The 21,803-nt window shown below is 28.5% G+C and overlaps 4 protein-coding genes and 1 pseudogene across 7 annotated transcripts in view; 2 read left to right on the top strand and 3 right to left on the bottom strand.

The window, feature by feature from the left end:
- LOC145192393 (aquaporin-9-like) overlaps positions 1-2,469 on the bottom strand; it is a 4,788-nt gene extending 2,319 nt beyond the window's left edge. The window contains exons 1-6 of one of the 2 annotated variants that reach the window (XR_016456431.1): positions 2,278-2,469; positions 2,066-2,156; positions 1,646-1,772; positions 1,331-1,468; positions 1,130-1,236; positions 738-982 (exon numbers count right to left, since the gene is read on the bottom strand). Coding sequence is in view for 1 of the 2 variants with exons in the window: in XM_090100622.1 (XP_089956748.1) it covers positions 738-955; positions 1,130-1,236; positions 1,331-1,468; positions 1,646-1,772; positions 2,066-2,156; positions 2,278-2,333 (737 nt within the window). In the remaining variant the exon portion in view is untranslated. The remainder of the gene's footprint in view (positions 1-737; positions 983-1,129; positions 1,237-1,330; positions 1,469-1,645; positions 1,773-2,065; positions 2,157-2,277) is intronic. The other variant, XM_090100622.1, reaches the window with a different exon arrangement.
- A 5,258-nt stretch (positions 2,470-7,727) lies between these two features.
- Positions 7,728-10,340, top strand: LOC149894443 (uncharacterized). The gene is made up of 3 exons (XM_090078292.1): positions 7,728-9,218; positions 9,727-9,886; positions 10,204-10,340. The coding sequence occupies exons 1-3, from the start codon at positions 7,968-7,970 to the stop codon at positions 10,338-10,340; spliced, it is 1,548 nt and encodes a 515-aa protein (XP_089934418.1). The 5' UTR covers positions 7,728-7,967.
- A 656-nt stretch (positions 10,341-10,996) lies between these two features.
- Positions 10,997-17,030, bottom strand: LOC149894441 (uncharacterized). 3 transcript variants are annotated; one of them, XR_016449394.1, is made up of 6 exons: positions 16,969-17,030; positions 13,756-13,967; positions 13,071-13,182; positions 12,626-12,966; positions 12,308-12,444; positions 10,997-11,348 (listed from the first exon to the last, which is right to left on the bottom strand). XR_016449394.1 is itself a non-coding variant. In XM_090076998.1 (5 exons), exons 1-5 carry the CDS (start codon positions 16,980-16,982, stop codon positions 12,377-12,379), a joined length of 747 nt encoding a protein of 248 aa, XP_089933124.1. In that variant the 5' UTR covers positions 16,983-17,030; the 3' UTR covers positions 11,462-12,376. The 3 variants fall into 3 exon arrangements, 2 of the variants coding, with proteins under 2 accessions (XP_089933125.1, XP_089933124.1); XM_090076998.1 differs by lacking the exon at positions 10,997-11,348 and having other exon boundaries at positions 11,462-12,444; XM_090076999.1 differs by lacking the exons at positions 12,308-12,444; positions 12,626-12,966.
- LOC149894442 (uncharacterized) lies at positions 14,004-16,679 on the bottom strand (annotated as a pseudogene).
- A 3,717-nt stretch (positions 17,031-20,747) lies between the features above and the next one.
- LOC149894440 (uncharacterized) lies at positions 20,748-21,464 on the top strand. Its single transcript, XM_090075107.1, has 2 exons — positions 20,748-21,026; positions 21,166-21,464. The coding sequence occupies exons 1-2, from the start codon at positions 20,949-20,951 to the stop codon at positions 21,445-21,447; spliced, it is 360 nt and encodes a 119-aa protein (XP_089931233.1). The 5' UTR covers positions 20,748-20,948; the 3' UTR covers positions 21,448-21,464.
- Positions 21,465-21,803: the final 339 nt, after the last annotated feature.

Genomic DNA, 21,803 nt, shown 5'->3' with positions numbered 1-21,803 from the left:
AATACTAGTAATAATAATAATAATAATAATAATAATAATAATAATAATAATAGTAATAATAATAATAATAATAATAATAATAATAATAATAATAATAATAATAATAATAATAATAATAATAATAATAATAATAATAATAATAATAATAATAATAGTAATAATAATAATAATAATAATAATAATAATAATAATAATAATAATAATAATAATAATAATAATAATAATAATAATAAAAATAGTAATAATAATAATAATAATATTAATAATAATAATAATAATAATAATAATAATAATAATAATAATAATAATAATAATAATAATAATAATAATAATAAAAATAATACTAGTAATAATAATAATAATAATAATAATAATAATAATAATAATAATAATAATAATAATAATAATAATACTAGTAATAATAATAATAATAATAATAATAATAATAATAATAATAGTAATAATAATAATAATAATAATAATAATAATAATAATAATAATAATAATAATAAAAATAGTAATAATAATAATAATAATATTAATAATAATAATAATAATAATAATAATAATAATAATAATAATAATAATAATAATAATAATAATAATAATAAAAAATAATAATAATAAATGTAAGTTTACTAATAAATAATGATAAATAATGATAAATAATGATAATAGATATTATAACAATAATACAAAATAAATAATAAAAAAAAGTAGAAAGAAAATAAACTGACGCCAATGGTGCTGACTTCCATCCGGCTATTGCAGTAAAAAGTCTAGGTATAAGGTTGCGCGCTGGATTAATACCGTAGCCACAATTTATACCAAACGAGATGCCGATACCAAGCACAATTATTCCAACACACAAAGGTAATACTCGTGGGCTCGGAGCATTGTTTCGCTTGTCTGTCAAAGCAAATATGATGCCAACAAGTAGCCCACTACTGACAAACTAAAATATGGAGAATCGGATAATAATCTAAAAACAATGAAAAAAATTAAGAACAAGGATTTAAAGCTCGTTGAAATTTTAACCGAATGATGGTGATGAGAACGGATGATGAGAACGGATGATGAGAATGCCGGCGATGAGAACGGATTTAATACTTTTAGAAATGTTTTCTACCTGGTCTACGAAAGTCGTTACTGTGGATACACCAGTCCTTGGGCGGGTTGTCCAAATCCATGCAGTGTCGATCTTTCGAACGCCACCGTCATACTCATTTAGCAAATCTATAATAAATACGAAATTAATCTCAATAAAGTTGATGAAAACTGTTTTATAGAAAATATAATTTACTTTCCCATTTTTTAATTGGAAACTTACCGTAGTACACACCATAGATGATTGCTGACGCGATAAATGCTCCAAGACTTTGACCTAACCAATACACAGGCAACTTTTTTAAAGGTAATCTTTTGGTTACAACCATGGCTAAGGTAACTGCCGGATTTAGATGACCACCTGGAATCAAACTTTGAAGTAAATAAATATATAATTACACCAAATTAGGACCAAAAGATGTACAAGTACTCAGGTATTGATGATTAACTTCTTTGTAAATGATTTAAAGGGCGAAAAACATTTATAACATTTATGCTTTAATACAAAAACATAAAATCAAGTTATCCTTGAGTTCACCTGAAACCCCCGCAGACCAATAGACTCCAAACATAACTCCGATCGCCCACCCGAAATTGATGGATAGTATTCCTCCAAATTTTCCATCTCCAAACACAACTTGGGCAATACTACCCACTCCAAACATCTGGAATTTATGTAAATTATAAAGCAGAACAGATTTTTTTATTTTTATAACAACAAACTTTTATAAAGAAAAAAAATTCTATTAATCTTTCTTTTTGAAAAACGCTTTTTGAGTAAAAAAAAAACTTTCATCTAAAATTTTTCGTCTAAAAATTTCACCTTGATGAGAACTTTATTAAACAGTTTCATTATATAAAAAAAATTATATAAAAAAAGACAATTTTTCGTAACGATTAAAGTATTTTAGTAATAATTTTTCTTCTGTTAAATTGTTTTTAAACATCAAAAGATTACCAATAAAATGAATGTTCCCATCATCTCCGCCAAAAATTCACGGATGTATGGCGAAGAAATTTTTTTTGGAAATGAACAACACATTTTGCACCTAAAGTTTTTTTAGCATATAACTTTTATGAATATTGCAACAATTTTAAAATTGAATAAAGTTTACGAAAAACCCAGCGGCGGTGTAAACATTTGAAAGACTTTCAAATAAAAAGACTTACTGAGTGATCTTAAAACGTCGAGAAGAACTTGAGCCTGTCTGTAGTAAGGGATCCATTTCGAGTTGCAAAGCGTTTGACAAACGCACTATTAAATGTTTTAACTTGTGAAAACTTCTCAACTAAAATTAATAATTTATACCTAAAACTTAAAGAGCATTCAAATAGTGGTATCCATTTAAATGGAAAAGAATTCAAAAAGCAATGGAATGCTATTCAAAAGGATTATTTTTAATATTTTGACTAATTAGTAAAACATAGAGGATTTACCAAGTTTTATTTTTTTATTCTCATGAGAGAACTATAGAAAAAGATTGTTTTTTTTTTTAAATATCTCTTCAGTAATTTTCTCAACGATTTGAAAAAATAGTTGAAAAGGTTTTTGAAATCTTTAACAGATCTTAATTAAATTTTAAGCACGGTGTTTAAAAAGAATACATTTAAAAATGTCTCATGCATTTACTCCAATTTATAACTTATTGAAATCTTAAAATCTTTCAAAATAAATTTATCAACCGTTGTCAGTAATGAAGAACTCTTCCCTAGATAATAAAATTCGAGAGAAAAGTGATGTTATAATATATGGGTTGTTTTGTCATTGGCATCTTCCTGAAGCAGTTGTATTTTTATCTCGCAAATGTTGTCCTCCATATCGTATTTTACTTGATGGTCAGTGAAAAGGTAAAGATACACGACGGTTATATGTCTTTGGTTATATGCTGACCAGCCAGTTTTGTGGTGTGATACTGAAGTTTTTTTTCTCCATCACAGTGAAATGTTTCTTACCTCCATCTAAATATTGGATTTGAATCTCTTTAGTTACCGTGTTGTCATTTTTTATCTTTTACTTTGTATTTGTCATGCTTGTTAATTTTTAACAACAGAACCAGTTAATCTTAAAATAATATAACTTAATACAAATTAGCACTTGTCTCCGTCTGTAAGCAACTGCGAATAAGTTGGTCTGCATTGGTATAATTGCAGTCCTGAAATAGCTTTACTGTTGCTGGGTCTATATTTGGAAGCCTGTAAAAATGATCTTTTAAGTCCACTGTGTTTTATCGTCAACTTTGGTTGATCTACTTAACAATGAAGTCAAACCCGATATACCCGATATATTTTAGCAATACTTTGATAAAATTTTTGAAAGGTTTCCGATTTCATCCATCATCTTTGAGCTCTTCTGTTCAACTTGATCGTCGATCATTTATGTGAAAGAACAATAAAATAAAAGACATAGCATGCTTCCTTATAGTAAGTTAACCTCAAACTTGACTCGTAATGTCAAGGAGAATCAATTACAAATCGAAATATGATCCACTTAATGAGTATTGTAGAAATTTAGACTCTGCGAATGGTCACAAAATATTACTTAATACTTTTTTTCAAATGCTTTATATGTTTATTGCAATTTTTAGGAATTATAGTGCTAACTTCGTTTGCTACAAATCTTTTTAATCAAATGGTTTATACTTGTAATATATTCCAGCTGGTGGTTATAGCGGGTTTAAGACTGTAACAGAAGTGTTCATGATTTATTATCAAAAGTTCTCTCAATTCTAGCAAATCTTTTATCTTTGCGTACTGTTAGTTATCCCTTCTTTCCCTCAAGATACTTCCATTGGTTGACCACGCTATCTTTTTGTTGACCATTGTTTTTTATTTTAGGCTTCGTTAAATTTTTCACATTTTCACATTTTTCACGGTTAAATAGCAAAGATTTATTTGATTCACCTTTTCTCGAGACATCTTATTTGTACTTTATGCAAGAAATTTGTCTTATTTTACGAGCCGAAAAGCCTCTCCGAAAATTAGAAATCATCAGTTCTTCTGCTAAAGGGAAAAGTTGAGCTGAATGTTCGTTTGCAGTTAAAAAAAAGTTATTTCCTTCTCTTTCAAGCTCTTATTATGCTCTTAAATCTCCATTAAAGATTTGATCACCATGCTTGTCAAAGTATGCTGTTGGTGGTGGTGGTGGTGGTGGTGGTGGTGGGGTATTAAGAAAAACGAACAGTTCTAATTTAAGAAGAGTTGTTTATTAATTTTTTAATTAAAGACGAAAAATTCTATAAATTTCATAGGTGATTTTGGTGAATACTACCTTCAACTCGTTTTTAATTTTCGTTCAGTTTTTATCATAAATTAACATGTTTTTATCATAAAGTAACATGAGTTTTTTAGTAAGTAGCTTATTTGGTTGTTTTTTGTACGTCCAACTACTGTGCTGAGCGTTTACAATTGTCATATACCCATTTCTTGTTACAAGTTGCAATTCAATTCAATTTTTCAAGCAATGATTTCTTTAAACAGGCGAGATATCTAACCTTACAGCAAAAAAAAAAAAGACATACAAAAAAAGCAAACAAGCAAATAAATAAAAAAATATAGAGTTGTAAAATATTAAACCAATGTCAAACAATATGCTGTAAAAGTTCCCATTATTCTTTATTACAAACTTCATCCTTGTCAACATTACAATTTTGCATGATAACGAAAGAACAGTCAATAAAAACAATATAGAAGAAAACTTGCACAGCTTGTTACTTGGTTGGACTAAAAAATCATTTTTAAGACTTTATAAAGCCATTTTATTGGTAAAAAAAAAAAAGGTAAAAGAACAGGTAAAAAAGAAGGTATAAAAATACTTTTTTCGCGTAAAGATCTCTCGTCATGTTTTTTTTTTTTTTTTTTTTAACTACTCGAAATATACATTAAAAATTTAAACAAAAACAATATGATTCAACCCCTCAATCAATGTGAATTCAATGCCCTTATTAACAAATGTAAAAATATTGTCTATTTATAACAAATACTCTTTAATTTCTTTAACAATCGCACAAACAATTTTTTAAAATATATCATTAACTTAAACAATTCCACCAGATTTCATTTTTAAATTTAAATCTTAAATTATTAATTTAGGAATTTGATTTAAAAAGTGATACTTGGATTTCTATTTAAATTATGTTTATATAAAGTTCCAATGAATTTTTTTATTATTATTAATTTTTTTTCACGTTCAACTTTTGTAGAAAAGATGATGAAACAGATTTCAAATACAGACAGAAAAAAAACAAAAACAAAAAGACAAATATAGTTGTAGAATTAATTTAGAATTTAGAATTTCACACGCCAAATTCAAATGTCATAATGAAAACGATAAGTTTACATTCCCAGACTTTATGTGATAAATAAATAATTGGCTAAAACAAAAAAACTATATATAATATATTTGATAATAATATATAAAAGAATATAAACTTTTAGTTAAATTATATTATGAATATTCAGCAAGCATTGATTTTATCGAAATGTAGCCAATCACTATTCTGTAATTTGATGGAATGAAACAGAGTTGCTTCTTGTTTCCGGGCGGCAAAGTAACATTCTGCTGAAAGACCAACTTTTTTTGGGAGGCGGAAGTCATTGGCGGCCGTCTCTCAAATATTTTTTGCCCGTAGATTATTTTAGCTTCCACCTCCAGAGGCTTTCGCACCCCAATAGGCGAGATCAGCCAGAATTTTTTTGGAGGTAGAATGTTTAGGAGGGTACCACCAATCGGGAGGCGGAAGCCACCGGTGGCTGCTGAAAGATGATATTTTGGAGGCCGTCCCCAGTTGCTTCTGCCTTCTAACTGGCGGCGGCCGCAAAACTGCGTCCCACCGCTAAAAGTAAAAAAGATTGGGAGAAATTTTCATTAAAAAGAATCTTTTTTAATTTTTAAAAATAATTTTGTTATAAATAGTTCATCTTTAAGTTGCTTGTAAACGTTTGTTGCTTGTTAACTTGAAAACGTTTGTTTTTAAATTAACAAACAACTTAAAGATGAATTAGGCTAAAATATTGAAATTTTGACATTATTTAACCAATATTTACTACATTTTTTATCAAACGGTTATAATGGTTTAATGTAATATTTAAGTGTTCAAAAATATTTTAACATTAAGAATTTCCACACCGTGAATTAATAAAAATTCAAAACTTACCAACTTAATATTTATAATTTTAATCATCATAGAGTCATTTTGCATTTCTTCCATTTTATTCAGCATCTTTTTGAGTTAAAATCTTTTTAATCTAACATCATTTTGATTTGTGGCTCAAAAAACCGAATTCTGAAGAAAAATTGCATTTTTAAAGTATTCAAAAATATTTTAACATTTAATAACTTAAAATATCAACTTCAAAGACCAAAGTTGAACGAGATTTTAGTTTCGCAAATTTCCCTTAGTAATCTGGCTCGATGCTCCAACAATAGTCTGCCATCATGTATTTTTCCAAACGTTCTTGATCACGATCACTCATTTTCTTAAGATCTTGGTAGAACCACTGCACAGTAACTCAAAAAAACAAAAAATGCCAATAAACCCCTCAAAAACTTTTTTTATAAATATAGTGCATTTTTTTAATAATATCAAATTACAGTGATTATTTATTTAAAAAGTAAAAACAGTTTTTTCGTAAAACTTTTATTCTATATTTTATGGTTAAAAGAAGTTAAAATTGAAGAACTATTAGCAAAGAAATTTGAAAAATGAGAGATTTTTATTTAGTAAAAATGGAGACATTTTAATCTAAATGAAAGTCTATACCCAGATAACACCGCAAGTTGGCCCGACGTCGGAATTTTGTAATTGGGCCACTTAACACAATATGGCGTCCTGCCGACGTTGATATCATTACGTCGGGCCAACCAATTAATTAAAACGTCTTACCGACTTCGTTAGGATAACGTCGGGCAATCCAAATTATTTTCACGTCCTGCTAACGTAGATATGATAACATTAAACCAACCAATTCATAACGTTGTATTATTGTGCAAACGTTATCCTACCGACAAAAGTAGGGCGTTTTAAATATAAAAATTTCCTTTTTTAATTTCAATTTTAGTTATAATTTTTATTTCTTTTAAATAAAAAAAATTATAGCCCTTTAAGGGCTATAATTTTTTTTATGCATATCTATAGATATGCATCTAGAACTAAATGTATCAAAAATTAAAATGAAAATAAAAAATTATAAACGAATTTTGATTGGTCAGTGAAAACACTGTGCTCACATGCTTCAAATTTATTTCCGCACGTGCGTCTAAAAGTCTGTATTTACGAATAAAAAGAAGGAAAAAAAAAGTCTAAAGAGAACTGAAGAAATGATGACTAGCAAGTATGTTACTTAAGCATTATTTTAAAATATATATTACAACTTTTTCATTTTTGATTAAATCAAGACAAATCATAAAGATTTGAAAGTTTCGTTGCTAATTTCCAACCATTGCTATTTTAAAACTTTAAAAATATGTAAAGATATTTTTAAAGTTTTAAGTTTACAAATGCAAGCTTGCATTTGTTAAATAGTTTTTAACTTTATATTTTTTGAACTCTCTTTAAATTTCTATTGACCTTTTGTTTGTCAACGTTGATGAGTCTTGTTAGTAATCGTTGGTGAGTCTTTTTGGTCAACGTTGTTTAAGGACATTGACCTTACAAGGTTAATAGTTTAATAATTTTTTTAAAAGGTTAGGTTAAGGTTAATAATTTTTTTAATAATAAATTTATTTTTATGCTTCATTCTAGTAATAGTTTCATAAAGCCTTTTCTATAGTGGCTTACTGAATAGGATTGATATATTTTTCTAACAATGCATCTACAGTGAAATTGTTGGATATTGTTATTAGGTCCAAATCATATTCTACCATGAGGCGTCGTAAACGAGCCAGAGTTCAAGCACACTTGAAAGACATTCAAACTTCAAGTGCCATAAATGGAGATGATGTTCTAGTTCATAATATTTTATCAATTGAGCATTCCTGTAAAACCCTTACTAATAATTTAATAGATATAAGTAATGAAGTCTATTTTAACAAAGAAACTGATTCTTGTGAAGCTTACAAAATTGCAGATGTCTTTAACACAAATCAAGTTCCACATAATAATTTTATGTTGAGTGAAAAAGTTAATAATCAGCCATTCGAATCAAATGACTATGTGTATCTCCAAATGAGTGACAGTGATAGGGTGGAATGGAATTCTGAATCAGATAATTTTCCAGATACTGATGACAGTGATGGTAAGGAAGGACTGGTTGTTGAGCTTGCATGTTGGGCTGTTGATGAAAATATTTCTCACAAGTCAATAAAATCTCCTGCTCGATCCTTTTTAAAAAATACAAAGCTGTACAGTGGATATTATAGCTGTGATCATTGCATTCAATCTGGAAAACATATAGGAAGAATGACCTTTCCAGAAGTGAATAGTCCTCTTCGAACTAATGAAGCATTTAATGATATGTTATATGAAGATCATTATAAAAACAATATAAAATCGCCACTTACACAATTGTCCATTGGCATGGTAACTAACTTTGTGTTAGACTACATGCATCTTGTCTGTTTAGGCGTTATGAGAAAGTTATTACAGTTTTGGGTTAAAGGTCCTTTAAAAACTAGATTAACTACACAACAAGTTATGAAAATAAGTGAACATCAGAAGTTATTGTGTCCTTCAATACCAAATGAATTTGCAGGCAAACCACGTTCCTTTACTGAACTAGATCATTGGAGGGCAACTGAGTTTTGTTTGTTTTTGTTGTATACCGGTCCATTAGTTCTTCAAAACAATATGCATCCTATTCTGTACAAGCATTTTTTGCTTATTCATGTAGCCATTTCATGTCTTGTTAGCAGCAAGCTATGTCAAAAGTTATGCGACTATTTTTTTTTAGCTGTGCAACAGAAACTAATTCTTCTTCTTGAAGAAATTAAAGAGCAAGGAGAGGAACTTAAGGAGCATGGTGAGAAGACCATAAACCTATTACAGCAACTTGTATTAACTAATGAAGGCGATAATGTAGTTAGAGGATTACCTTTTCAATTGCCTGCATCAACAGCAGAAGAGCTTCAACTTATTGATGATCAAGCTGAAGAAGGCGATGTTAAAGGGAGACTGGTAAAACTTTATATATGCCACTTTGTCTTATGAAGGTAGTTTGTGTGAATTTTGCCTTAGATTGAGTTATTATAATTAATTATAGAAGGTAGTTTTGTGTTAATTTAGTCAATTTTTGTTACTCACTGGAATGCTTCCAAAAGTTCACATATGATAGAACAGATTTATTTTGTTATGCTTCTGTCGTGTTTATATTCACAAGATGTTTGAAAATTTCGTAAAGAAAAATTGTTGGTATTAAAGTTGCAGGTTTAGAAATGTTCTTTCTGGAACTTTTAAGAACTTTAATAAACCCTGTTTATTAGAGTTCTTAAAAGTTCCAGATAAAACATTTCTAAACTCAAGATATTCTTATAAGAATATTTTGGGTGAAAAATATTTGAAAATGTTTAAAAAATATATAAATACGCTGTTTATGCTCAATAAAACCAAAAACACTTGCAGATTTTTGTTACATTTTTTAAAAATAAAAAAAGTTATGCTATAGGTGTTTATTTTACTTATATAGACAAGATTTCTTGGATTGGTTGGAGGTCTCAATGTCAAGGCAACTACTAGAGCTGTACTTAGTCGTTTATTGAGCACAGATGTTGCAAAGTTATGCAATTGGAAGGGCAAAGGAAATAAGATGCCATTTGGCAAAATGCACCTTTATGCAATTGTTTGTGGTGAAATTACTTTGAACTAATTTATCTTTTATTATTTTGCATATATATATATATATATATATATATATATATATATATATATATATATATATATAGAGAGAGAGAGAGAGAGAGAGAGAGAGAGAGAGAGAGAGAGAGAGAGAGAGAGAGAGAGAGAGAGAGAGAGAGAGAGAGAGAGAGAGAGAGAGAGAGAGAGAGAGAGAGAGAGAGAGAGAGAGAGAGAGAGAGAGAGAGAGAGAGAGAGAGAGAGAGAGAGAGAGAGAGAGAGAGAGAGAGAGTTAGATAGATAGATAGATAGATACGTTTTGCATGTTTAGATGCAGTTAGAAGAAATCCAGCAACTAGTCGAGCAACAGATAACGAGATAGGTATTGTTTGTCGGGATTGGTTAAAACATGCGAGTGATCGGGACGGAGGGAGACAACGACGTGCCAGTCGTGCAAGTCAACATTAACTTATATTAACTATGATATAAGCCATTTATTATATATATATATATATATATATATATATATATATATATATATTATAAATAAACCGTTTTTGTTTTTTTCTTTAAACGAATAAAATATGGATAAAAGCAGTTGATACAAAATTAAAGTGTCCTTGAGCTATTTTGTGACAACTTTGATGGATTTTTTTTTACATTGCTCCATACGTATTGTGCTGAATTCATAATAGCAATCGAATCACATTTTCATTCAAAGTTAGGCGGTCTTTCTTTTATTCGACTTCAAAAAGATGTTGCTTTTGGTACGTACCCAGATAACACAAGAACGTCCGCCCGACGTCTTTTAGACGTCTTTGTTATGGTCGGCCCTACGTCGGTTTAAGACGTCGGCGTGTCTGCGATTTGATCGCCGGTCCCACATCGGCCCTACCTAATCGGCCGAACGTACAGAAAATGCTAGCTTGCCGACGTTGCTGTATTTGCACGCGACGTTAGCAAAGAACAGTTTTGCCCGACATCGTGTGAATACGTAACCGCTCAATTTTTACTGAATACGCGACAAATAAAAAAATACAGCTTAATTTTGTATACAAAATTTAGATGTTAATTAATTAGTCTTTATTGATTGATTGTTTATCAACTAATTGATATATCAAAAGTTCACAATTAATTTTAAAAATTATGTTTACAAAATTTATTATTAAAACATGTCTAACGTTTACAAAATTTATTATCGATTATTGGGCATATGCAATAAATTGTTTAAATGACTTATCAACAATTTTATCAAATAGTTAAAAAAAAGTAACGAAAAAAATGACAACTAAAAAACAAAACTTTTATTTATACATATTATATACGCTTTGTATTACAATTAGTGTTGATTCGCATGATTTGCACGTCGTTGTCTTCCTTCATCTCGATCACTTGCATACTTAAACCAGTCCCGACAAACAATGCTTATCTCGTTATCTGTTGCTCCACTTGTTGCTGGATTTCTTCTAACTGCATCTTAACATAAAACAACAATATATGTGTATATATATATATATATATATATATATATATATATATATATATATATATATATATATAATTATAATTAAAAACGATAAAGAAAAACTTTAATATGGAACTTTAAGTTTCATGCCTAACGGCAATCATCAGCCATATATTACAAAATTAAACGTTAAAATTACATTTATAATTACGGTGGCGTGAGTTCTAATGACTCCATGGAAACAAAATCTTAAAAGTATAATGTGACGTAAACGTAAAGTGAAGTGAAGTAAACCAGGATCAATCTTCGGTATCAAATGAGGAAATAAGGAACTTGTTCTTGTGCCTGCACTTCGAGACCATTTCACTCCTTGTATTAAGTAGGTTATCTCCTTTGTACATCAAAATTTGAAACTTCTCGTTCAAACAAAGGTTACAAACTCTTGATGCTGGGTTGTATGGTTTGCATTTTTTAATAATTTTCCATCTGATAAAAGGTGTGAAGTTTTTTTCTTTTAATTTCCATACCTCCTTTGACAGCTCTGTATCGTTCTTGTACCTAACTGCATTAAAGGGTTTTAAGTGGTTAGCATACCGAGCTTTGAAAGATGTTTCGCTAAGTCCTATATACACTTTATCTTTATATTCCGGATTGTTCGAATATACGGTGGCCTGATAAACGATGTTGTTGGAAAGACAACGGTTGTTCATTGGACATTTCGATTTGTCAGTGCAGTTGCATTTCATTTCATTAGTTTTTGCCTCATCTTGCAAAATGTTTTTGTTGTGAGAGTTAATAATGGATTTTATATTTGGCATGCAAGAATAACTAATTTTGATTGTGTTTCTATTAAATATTTTACGAAGCCTGTGGTTAACTGGGAAGTGGAAGTCGATGAGGTTCAAAAAACATTTACCTATTTTTGTAACAAGATTTGCACTGAAAGGAGGATTATACCAAATTATCTTACGTTTATGGTTGCCGTTTGTTGATTTTATACTTGGATGGTACGCAAGTTCGCAATTGTAACCCGATTTTTTCAAGGCTTCTTGATAAGGAGGAATACTTTCTTTAAAAATAGCTTCACTTGACGATGCTGCTGATAATCTTAATTCAATAGTTTTAGGATTATTTAGAATTAAGTATAATCATACATTAATCAATCAGTACATTCAGTATAATCTTTTTAACTAATCTAAAAATCTATTATGTAATCTATAATTTGATATATAAGTAATCTATTATTCTGATTTAATAAAATGTTCATTTAAATAAATTAAAAATGTACGCGTTGCAGCTAAATGCAGTCGTTCATCTGCAGAGCACGATGGTGATTCTTTTAAATGTGATTTTCCATGAGGTTTTGATAATGTTGACAAAATGCTTGACAGACCACTTGATTTGCTAGCCTCATATTCTTGAGTGTTATAAACCAAGTGTGAATTTGAAAAAACAGGGGGCTCAGGAAGGTCTTCGTATTCAATAGTTGACTTTTTAGGTCTTTTTTGTGTAGAACTTTTGTTGAGATTTTTTTTAGCTTCAGCTTGTTGAGAGTTATTCTTTTGGAAACAAAAATTTATTTCCGGACTACTGCTTATATCTGTGTCTGATAAAGGAAAATATGAATTCCTAAAAAAAAATTTCAACTAAAAGATACTGAGAAAACTTATGTTGAACCACAAATAATCTTGATAAATTAATAAATCAATAAACATAACTTAGTTTTTACATACCTTGTACATTTACGTTTACGTTGCATTGTTCCATCTATGTCTGAAACATCTGTCCCCAAATCAGATTTCTCTTTTGCTTTTGTAATATCTTTTTCTGCACTTTCATATGAATCTAAACCCATTTTTATTAAGTTTATAACTATATTTTAAATGACACATCAGTTATGACTAAGACACTAAAAACAATAAGTATTTATTTGGTAAGTAAAAGACAATTCATGATTTATTTTTGTTAGCACTCAATGGGTATCAAACTTCTGTATTACATTTTTATAAATACAGTTTGTTGGGGTTTGATTGGGTTTGAGATACTCCCAATATCTCAAACCCCGGATAACTCAAAGTACTTTCCAGCTCCCATTACACACTCACTAATACTTTCTCATATAAATCACTCTATAACTCAAACCCCTAATAACTTGAACATTCACAAATAAGTCTAATCATTTTATTTGTCACTGTGGCTTATATTTTGCCGATAACTCAAACTTTAGAAGAAAAATAATGAAAAAATCTTATTCAAAGTGAAAAATTTTCTTCATTAAATTAAAACTCGAACTAATTTCTTGGTCCCCTGGAGGTCCGAGTTATAGGGAGTTCACTGTATTTAAACAATTATTATAAACTTTTTTCAAAATTTTTATATATTTATATTATATTTTTATTAAAATATCAAAAAAATTACCATAATTTTTTAAAATTCTTGCTTTGTAACTTTTCCATTCATCATTTTCAACGCCAATAGTTGCTTGGACAGCTTTTAAAATTCTTTGGTGAGATTTGTACGGTGGCCAATAACATTCAAGATGTTCATCAAGTTCATCAGTACATCTAATCCAAGTTTTAGGAGCAATTTCCACTTCATCGCTTTCAAGAAAGTGAACAATACAATATGATCTAAACATATTAACAATACAATATAATCTAAACATGTGGTAGTGGTAAGAGCGCTCCCTTTGTAAACGAGAGGTTCGGAGTTTCGCTCCCATCACATCCCTGGAAGTACTGCGCTCAACTTAGTTTCTCCACACAGCGCACTTGCTCATTACAGTTCATGTTTCGGAGGTACATAGCCGAGAGTCAGTTGTACCATGATTAACAACAACAACAAAAAAAGAGTAGGCTCCAAAACTGTATTGGTCCCCTTCGGCCTTGAAAAGGTATATAAGGAGAAAAAAAAAAAAAAAATTCGCTCTCACCCAGTACATTTATACTTTAAAAAATAATTTGTCAATTTAATATATTTTTTTTTATAAAAAAGAAATAATGAGGTGTTCACTATCATTGATAGGTAAACACACACATTTTGAAACTACATCATTTATGCTATATATAGAAATAATATCTTCAACTTGAGACACTTTGAACGTTTTTAACATTTTTGAGTCTAAAGGATATTCATAAAACGAGTTCACATTGCAAAATAACTTTACAACTATAAATACATCAAAATCTTTTTTAATTATGTTTTGAAGGTACTTTGAAAGTATTTAGAAGTACACAATTATTATTTTGTGTTAATGAAAACATAAATGATTGAAGTTCAATATTCTCATATTGAATGCCGTTAAACAACTCAGGCCATATTATTGGACCGTTGTTATGTTCATATTTACATATAGGGTAATCTTTTTTTGTATGTTTCTTAGAGACAGAGATTAGCATTTTTTCTGAAACTCGTCTTATAACTTGCTTAAGTGGTAATGACGGTTTTCTTATAAGTTTTTAAGACTTTGTAAGTAATTTTCAAAAGGGAAAGCGCTTATTTCATCTAATGCACCAAACCGACGAACATCATCTGGTAAATGAATTAGGCAGTGAACATTGTAAGTAACAAACTCTGGTCCATATAATTTCAGTGAATGTTGTACAAATATTGTCAACAATTTTTGAGCAAAGTCGCACATATTTTGACAAAGCTTACTGCTAACAAGACACGAAATAGCTAGATGAAGAAGCAAAAAATGTTTGAACAAAATAGGATGAATATTGTATTTAAGAACTACTGGACCAGTATACAACAAAAACAAACGAAATTCAGTTGCCTTCCAACGATCTAGTTCAGTAAGGGAACGTGGTTTACGTGGAAACTCATTTGGTATCGAACTACGTAACAACTTCTGGTGTTCACTTATTTTCATGACTTGTTGTGCAGATAATCTAGTTTTTAAAGGACCTTTAACCCAAAACTGTAATAACTTTCTCATGACACCTAAACAAACCAGATGCATGTAATCTAAGACAAAGTCGGTTACCATGCCAATTGACAACTGTGTTAGAGGTGATTTAATATTATTTTTATAATGATCTTCATACAACATATCATTAAATGCTTCATTAGTTCGAAAAGGACTATTCACTTCTGGAAATGTCATTCTTCCAATATGTTTTCCTGATTGAATGCAACGATCACAGCTATAATAACCACTATACTGCTTTGTATTTTTTAAAAAGGATCGAGCAGGAGCATCACAGACAAAACTATGAATACAAAACTGATAAAGTTTGTCTTTCAGTTTTATTCCATTTTTTTCCAATTGAGAGGTTTCAATCACAAATGAGTTCAAAAATTCAATAACATTAGAAGGTTTGTTGTAACCAGCATATATTCCAATTAGAAAAGGTTTGCTTGTTTCACTTGGCTGTTTTAATAAACCAAGAATTGGCCACAGTTGTAAACCAGTGCTTTTAAATAAAGGCAAACCTTCGATATTGCATTGCATTAAAAATTCAGAAAAATCTGATGGATTTAAAAATATTTTTTCACTTTCAAACAATTTTTGCAAGCATGAGGCAATTCCAAAATGATGATATAAACCACCACTACTCAACTTTTCACAACTCACATATCTTGGTGTTGACAATAAAGTCCTGGGATCAAGTGGCAAAAAAGAATGATGTGGTTGAAGTATATGTAACAGAGATTTTATTGACTTGTGAGAAATATTTTCATCAACAGCCCAACATGCAAGCTCAACAACCAGTCCTTCCTTACCATCACTGTCATCAGTATCTGGAAAATTATCTGATTCAGAATTCCATTCCACCCTATCACTGTCACTCATTTGGAGATACACATAGTCATTTGATTCGAATGGCTGATTATTAACTTTTTCACTCAACATAAAATTATTATGTGGAACTTGATTTGTGTTAAAGACATCTGCAATTTTGTAAGCTTCACAAGAATCAGTTTCTTTGTTAAAATAGACTTCATTACTTATATCTATTAAATTATTAGTAAGGGTTTTACAGGAATGCTCAATTGATAAAATATTATGAACTAGAACATCATCTCCATTTATGGCACTTGAAGTTTGAATGTCTTTCAAGTGTGCTTGAACTCTGGCTCGTTTACGACGCCTCATGGTAGAATATGATTTGGACCTAATAACAATATCCAACAATTTCACTGTAGATGCATTGTTAGAAAAATATATCAATCCTATTCAGTAAGCCACTATAGAAAAGGCTTTATGAAACTATTACTAGAATGAAGCATAAAAATAAATTTATTATTAAAAAAATTATTAACCTTAACCTAACCTTTTAAAAAAATTATTAAACTATTAACCTTGTAAGGTCAATGTCCTTAAACAACGTTGACCAAAAAGACTCACCAACGATTACTAACAAGACTCATCAACGTTGACAAACAAAAGGTCAATAGAAATTTAAAGAGAGTTCAAAAAATATAAAGTTAAAAACTATTTAACAAATGCAAGCTTGCATTTGTAAACTTAAAACTTTAAAAATATCTTTACATATTTTTAAAGTTTTAAAATAGCAATGGTTGGAAATTAGCAACGAAACTTTCAAATCTTTATGATTTGTCTTGATTTAATCAAAAATGAAAAAGTTGTAATATATATTTTAAAATAATGCTTAAGTAACATACTTGCTAGTCATCATTTCTTCAGTTCTCTTTAGACTTTTTTTTTCCTTCTTTTTATTCGTAAATACAGACTTTTAGACGCACGTGCGGAAATAAATTTGAAGCATGTGAGCACAGTGTTTTCACTGACCAATCAAAATTCGTTTATAATTTTTTATTTTCATTTTAATTTTTGATACATTTAGTTCTAGATGCATATCTATAGATATGCATAAAAAAAATTATAGCCCTTAAAGGGCTATAATTTTTTTTATTTAAAAGAAATAAAAATTATAACTAAAATTGAAATTAAAAAAGGAAATTTTTATATTTAAAACGCCCTACTTTTGTCGGTAGGATAACGTTTGCACAATAATACAACGTTATGAATTGGTTGGTTTAATGTTATCATATCTACGTTAGCAGGACGTGAAAATAATTTGGATTGCCCGACGTTATCCTAACGAAGTCGGTAAGACGTTTTAATTAATTGGTTGGCCCGACGTAATGATATCAACGTCGGCAGGACGCCATATTGTGTTAAGTGGCCCAATTACAAAATTCCGACGTCGGGCTAACTTGCGGTGTAATCTGGGTAACGATGAACTAGTGTGTTTAAACAAAGTTCAGTTTATATATATGAACGGGGCAAGAATATTAATATTGTGCTTACTCAAGACCGATGATCAATTTGCTGCCCAACCGACTTCTTCATCTGAAGTCGGCTGTTTCAGCTCTTTTCAAAAGTCACAATAATGTCAATGTGCCGACGTCGGCAAAATACCATTTTCTGGACGTCGGGCCATATAGATTGGGCCGACGTAGAACCGGTGATCAGATCGCAGACAATCCGACGTCTTTAGCCGACGTAGGGTCGATCATAACAAAGACGTCTTAAAGACGTCGGCAGGACGTCGATGTGTTATCTGGGATATTTACTTTTAAAATAATCTTTTAACTTAATAAAGTTTAAATATATTGAAAAAAAAGGAAATTGCAAAACAAAGTTTTTATGGGCTCAGTGACATTTGTATTTCTTTAATTTGAGTTTTTTAATTGTATGACTTGTTTTAATATATCAAATATCTTTTTAAGAAACATTTTTATCATCATATGCTACTTGGAAGTTTGTTAAAATGATTATTGTTAACTTTGAATAATGATTTGTTAATCGATAATTACTACATATTTGAAATAGCTTTACATAACAACTTCAGTACTTCCTGTAATAAACAAAGAAACATTATTTACTTAGATATTATAAGAAACTTAACGTGATAATTGTCAAATCAATAATAACATAAAATGTTATACAGTGTAAAGTGAAAAATTATATAAAGTATTAATGTTTAAAATGTTTCCGATAGATTAGAGATTTTATTAACTTGATTTTATTAACTATTAACTTTATTAACTTTTAGTAACAGTTAAATATTAAAGATTTCATTAACTTCTTAAAACAATTAAAATAAAGATCTTATGTCGAATATACAAGGATTAATGACGTGGATTGATAATGATAATAATGACGTGTTAATAACGTAATAAATGACGATCTAGGAAAGATTTACTTAACGAAATGAAATAAAACTGAAGAAATCAGCAAAGAGAACATAAATAAAGTAAAGATTACTTTAGCTATATTTATTTCAAAAGTGAAGGAAAAAAGCTAAAACAATGTGGTAGAAATTATGGTACATTTATATAAAAAGATTACTTAAAGAAAATCTTATGACAAAAAAAGTAGTCATTTTTGTTCTAGAAAACCCCATAAACAATAGGAGATTCTTGGAGAGCGAAGCAAAGAGAAAAAATAAAAGAACTAGCTGTTGAGCATCATGCTCTATTTTAGCCTCCGCAAGAAGTACATTTAAAAAAAAAAGTCAAATGCTTTAGAGATCAAAAAAGTTAAAAACATCTTGGAAAAAACTTTTCCTTAAAATATGAGTGTAAAGCTCTTGCATTAAAAGTAAACACTTACCTCAGCGATAAAAAATATTAAAAGATTAGAAACTTAGCCATTGGACACATTTATCCTCTTCTTACACAATATTTTAGTGGAAAAAATTAAATACTACTCATGTAGTTTAAGGCCAGTCTCCGTAAATTTCGGGTTTGTTTCGTTTATCTGAGGGTGACGTAAAATTGTGCCGTTCAGATCCCGCGGGATTTTTCTAAACGTTTATAATAATGCGGTGACTAAAAAAGTCCGACAAGAAAGTTTTCTAATTTTTTGAGTATATATCATGAGTTCATAACATGTTATGAATTAGTATATAATATAATGATTTATAACAAACTACATTATTTATTATTCAAATCTTGAATACTTATTATTTGCAATAGATTTTTTAGATTGGATGTAAATTGCGTTAGTGTATTTTACAAAATTAGTGCTCAATGTTCTTAAAGAACAAGAAAATAGAAAGATTTCTTGATGATTCTGAAAAAAGAGAAACTGGCAGTGTACATATATATATATATATATATATATATATATATATATATATATATATATATATATATATATATATATATATACATACATACACATATATATACATATATATATATATATACATATATATATATATATATATATATGATATCTAAACAATATCTAAATAATCTAGATAATATCTAAACAAACAAAAAATTAATAAATCAATTGACTGGATGATTATTGTTAAAACAAAATGAATAAAAAATTATGATAAATTAAATAATGATAATCTATACAAATCAAATCTTATTTAACAAAAATTTATTACTAGAATTTAAACTATTACTCCAATAATATCACAAAGGATGTTTTAAAAACCATTTGCAAAGGTTTTTCCAATTCTTTTTGATGTATATAAACATTCGACAATTACCATTATCTTTAAACTTATTTAGCTGCTTTTAATAAATTTATGTAAATTACTTGTTAATTCAACTAATGTCCATGCATTTGTTGTCATTGATTTAAAATGTACTTCAAATAATAATAATTTTACTACAAAAGAATTTAATAAATCGATTTCTATTTCTTCCAAGCAAATCGGTTAAATTTGTTTTGCCAACAGTCTACTAAAGACTACTGCTGATTTTATTTATTTTCAATCTAAATCTTTTTCTTTCTCGCAATATTTTCATTCTTGTTAAATGAACATTTTCTTTTTCTTCATTTTCTCCAGTTTTATTTATCTTTATAATAAAAATTAAACATGCTATCAGTCAAATTTCAATGTAAAATAATAGTAAAATAAATCACATTTTTTTATAAAATATACTTGTAAATCTTTTTTTTTAGTTATATAGTAAGCATTATAAAATAGTAATTGATTTCTTAGACCAGGAAATTCCATCAACTACATTAAAATAAAAAAAAAATCATAAAAAGTACTCAAAAGAGACTATGCTGTCAAAATATATTTGGCAACTAAAAGACAAAAATATTAACTTTAAATTAAACTGGTCTATTCTAAAAACTGCGCCTACCAATAATAAAATCTCAAAAATGTATATTTTGTTAACAAAAAAAGTTTGAAATTATTACTTATTTAGATCAAGAAAATTTAAACTTATTAACCAAACTTATATAACGACCACACGCTCTATTTTGTTTATTATGAATAACTTCCACCGACAGAAATCATTCTGGGGCCAATGCTATAAACAATTCGAAGTTTTTTTCGAGAAAAAAAATCTTTCGTAAAAACGCAATTTTTCACGTACGAAAAAAAGTTCGTAATCTCGAAGAGTTTATCGCTGTTTGTATTTTTTTCGCCCATTGCTATAAAGCATAAAACGTATACGTCAATAAAATTCACGAACTTTTTTTATCCGTAATATATAGTAGTAATATAATAGTAATTTTTATTGTAACTTTTATTTATTAGGCCTACTTAATGAATTTTATTAGTCATTAAGTATGCTGTGCTGTCTATTCTATTTTTATGAATATTTTTAAATTCTAGTATTTGGTGTTTAAAAAAACTGTGTAAAATTAAAGTAGAAACATGAATTTAATTTTTTCGGATGAAGACTTAGATTTCGAAGTTGCAGAAAATGAGCTTCGCCACCGATTGCCTCGAGAGGTTGGTGTTTAAAACATTACTTAAAATTACTATATATATATATATTTTTTTTTAATGATTTTTTATCGAACAAAATCAGAAATCATACTAAATAGGCGCAGAAATTATATTTTTGTTTTGTTTTTCAATATCATTTTAGTTTAATGGTCGCTTTTTTAACGAAGATGTTTCTGACAACGTTTTTCGAGAGCAGTATCGAGTCCCAAGAGCTGTATTAGATTTTTTAGAAACTAGGCTTAAAGATGATTTGCAACATTATACTAAGCGAAATAAAAGCATTTCAGTACTTTTCCAAATAATGGTATTTCTTCATTTTATTGGCACAAATGTTTTTTTTCATGTTCTCAGAGACTGTCATGGAATCTTTACCAACACAATTTATCGTATTATACAGTGTAGGAGAAGCTATTTTCAATGTTAGTGTATTAAGTTAATAAAACTATTGGAAGTATATATATATATATATATATATATATATATATATATATATATATATATATATATATATATATATATATATATATATATATATATATATATATTTAATATATGAACTTCAATAAATACGAATTCTCTCAATACTAATTTTTTATTTTATCTAAGAAATTTTCGCTAGATTATTGATACTAGCATCTTCAGCTTTAATTACAAATATTATTAAATTAAATTACAAACAAACATTAACGGTAATGTCACGTTTTAATGGCTTCTTTAAACTTCGCTTTAGTTGGGCTTCTTTAATATTTCGTAGGTATAAAAAGTATGGCGTCCAGAATT

The sequence above is a fragment of the Hydra viridissima genome, unplaced genomic scaffold (assembly GCF_058129835.1).
Source record: "Hydra viridissima isolate aposymbiotic clone 2 unplaced genomic scaffold, HvirCarnegie_v1 scaffold_1, whole genome shotgun sequence".
NCBI lineage: Eukaryota > Metazoa > Cnidaria > Hydrozoa > Anthoathecata > Hydridae > Hydra > Hydra viridissima.
The sequence above is the reverse complement of the archived record's forward strand: the minus strand, read 5'-3'. Positions and strand labels throughout refer to the sequence as shown.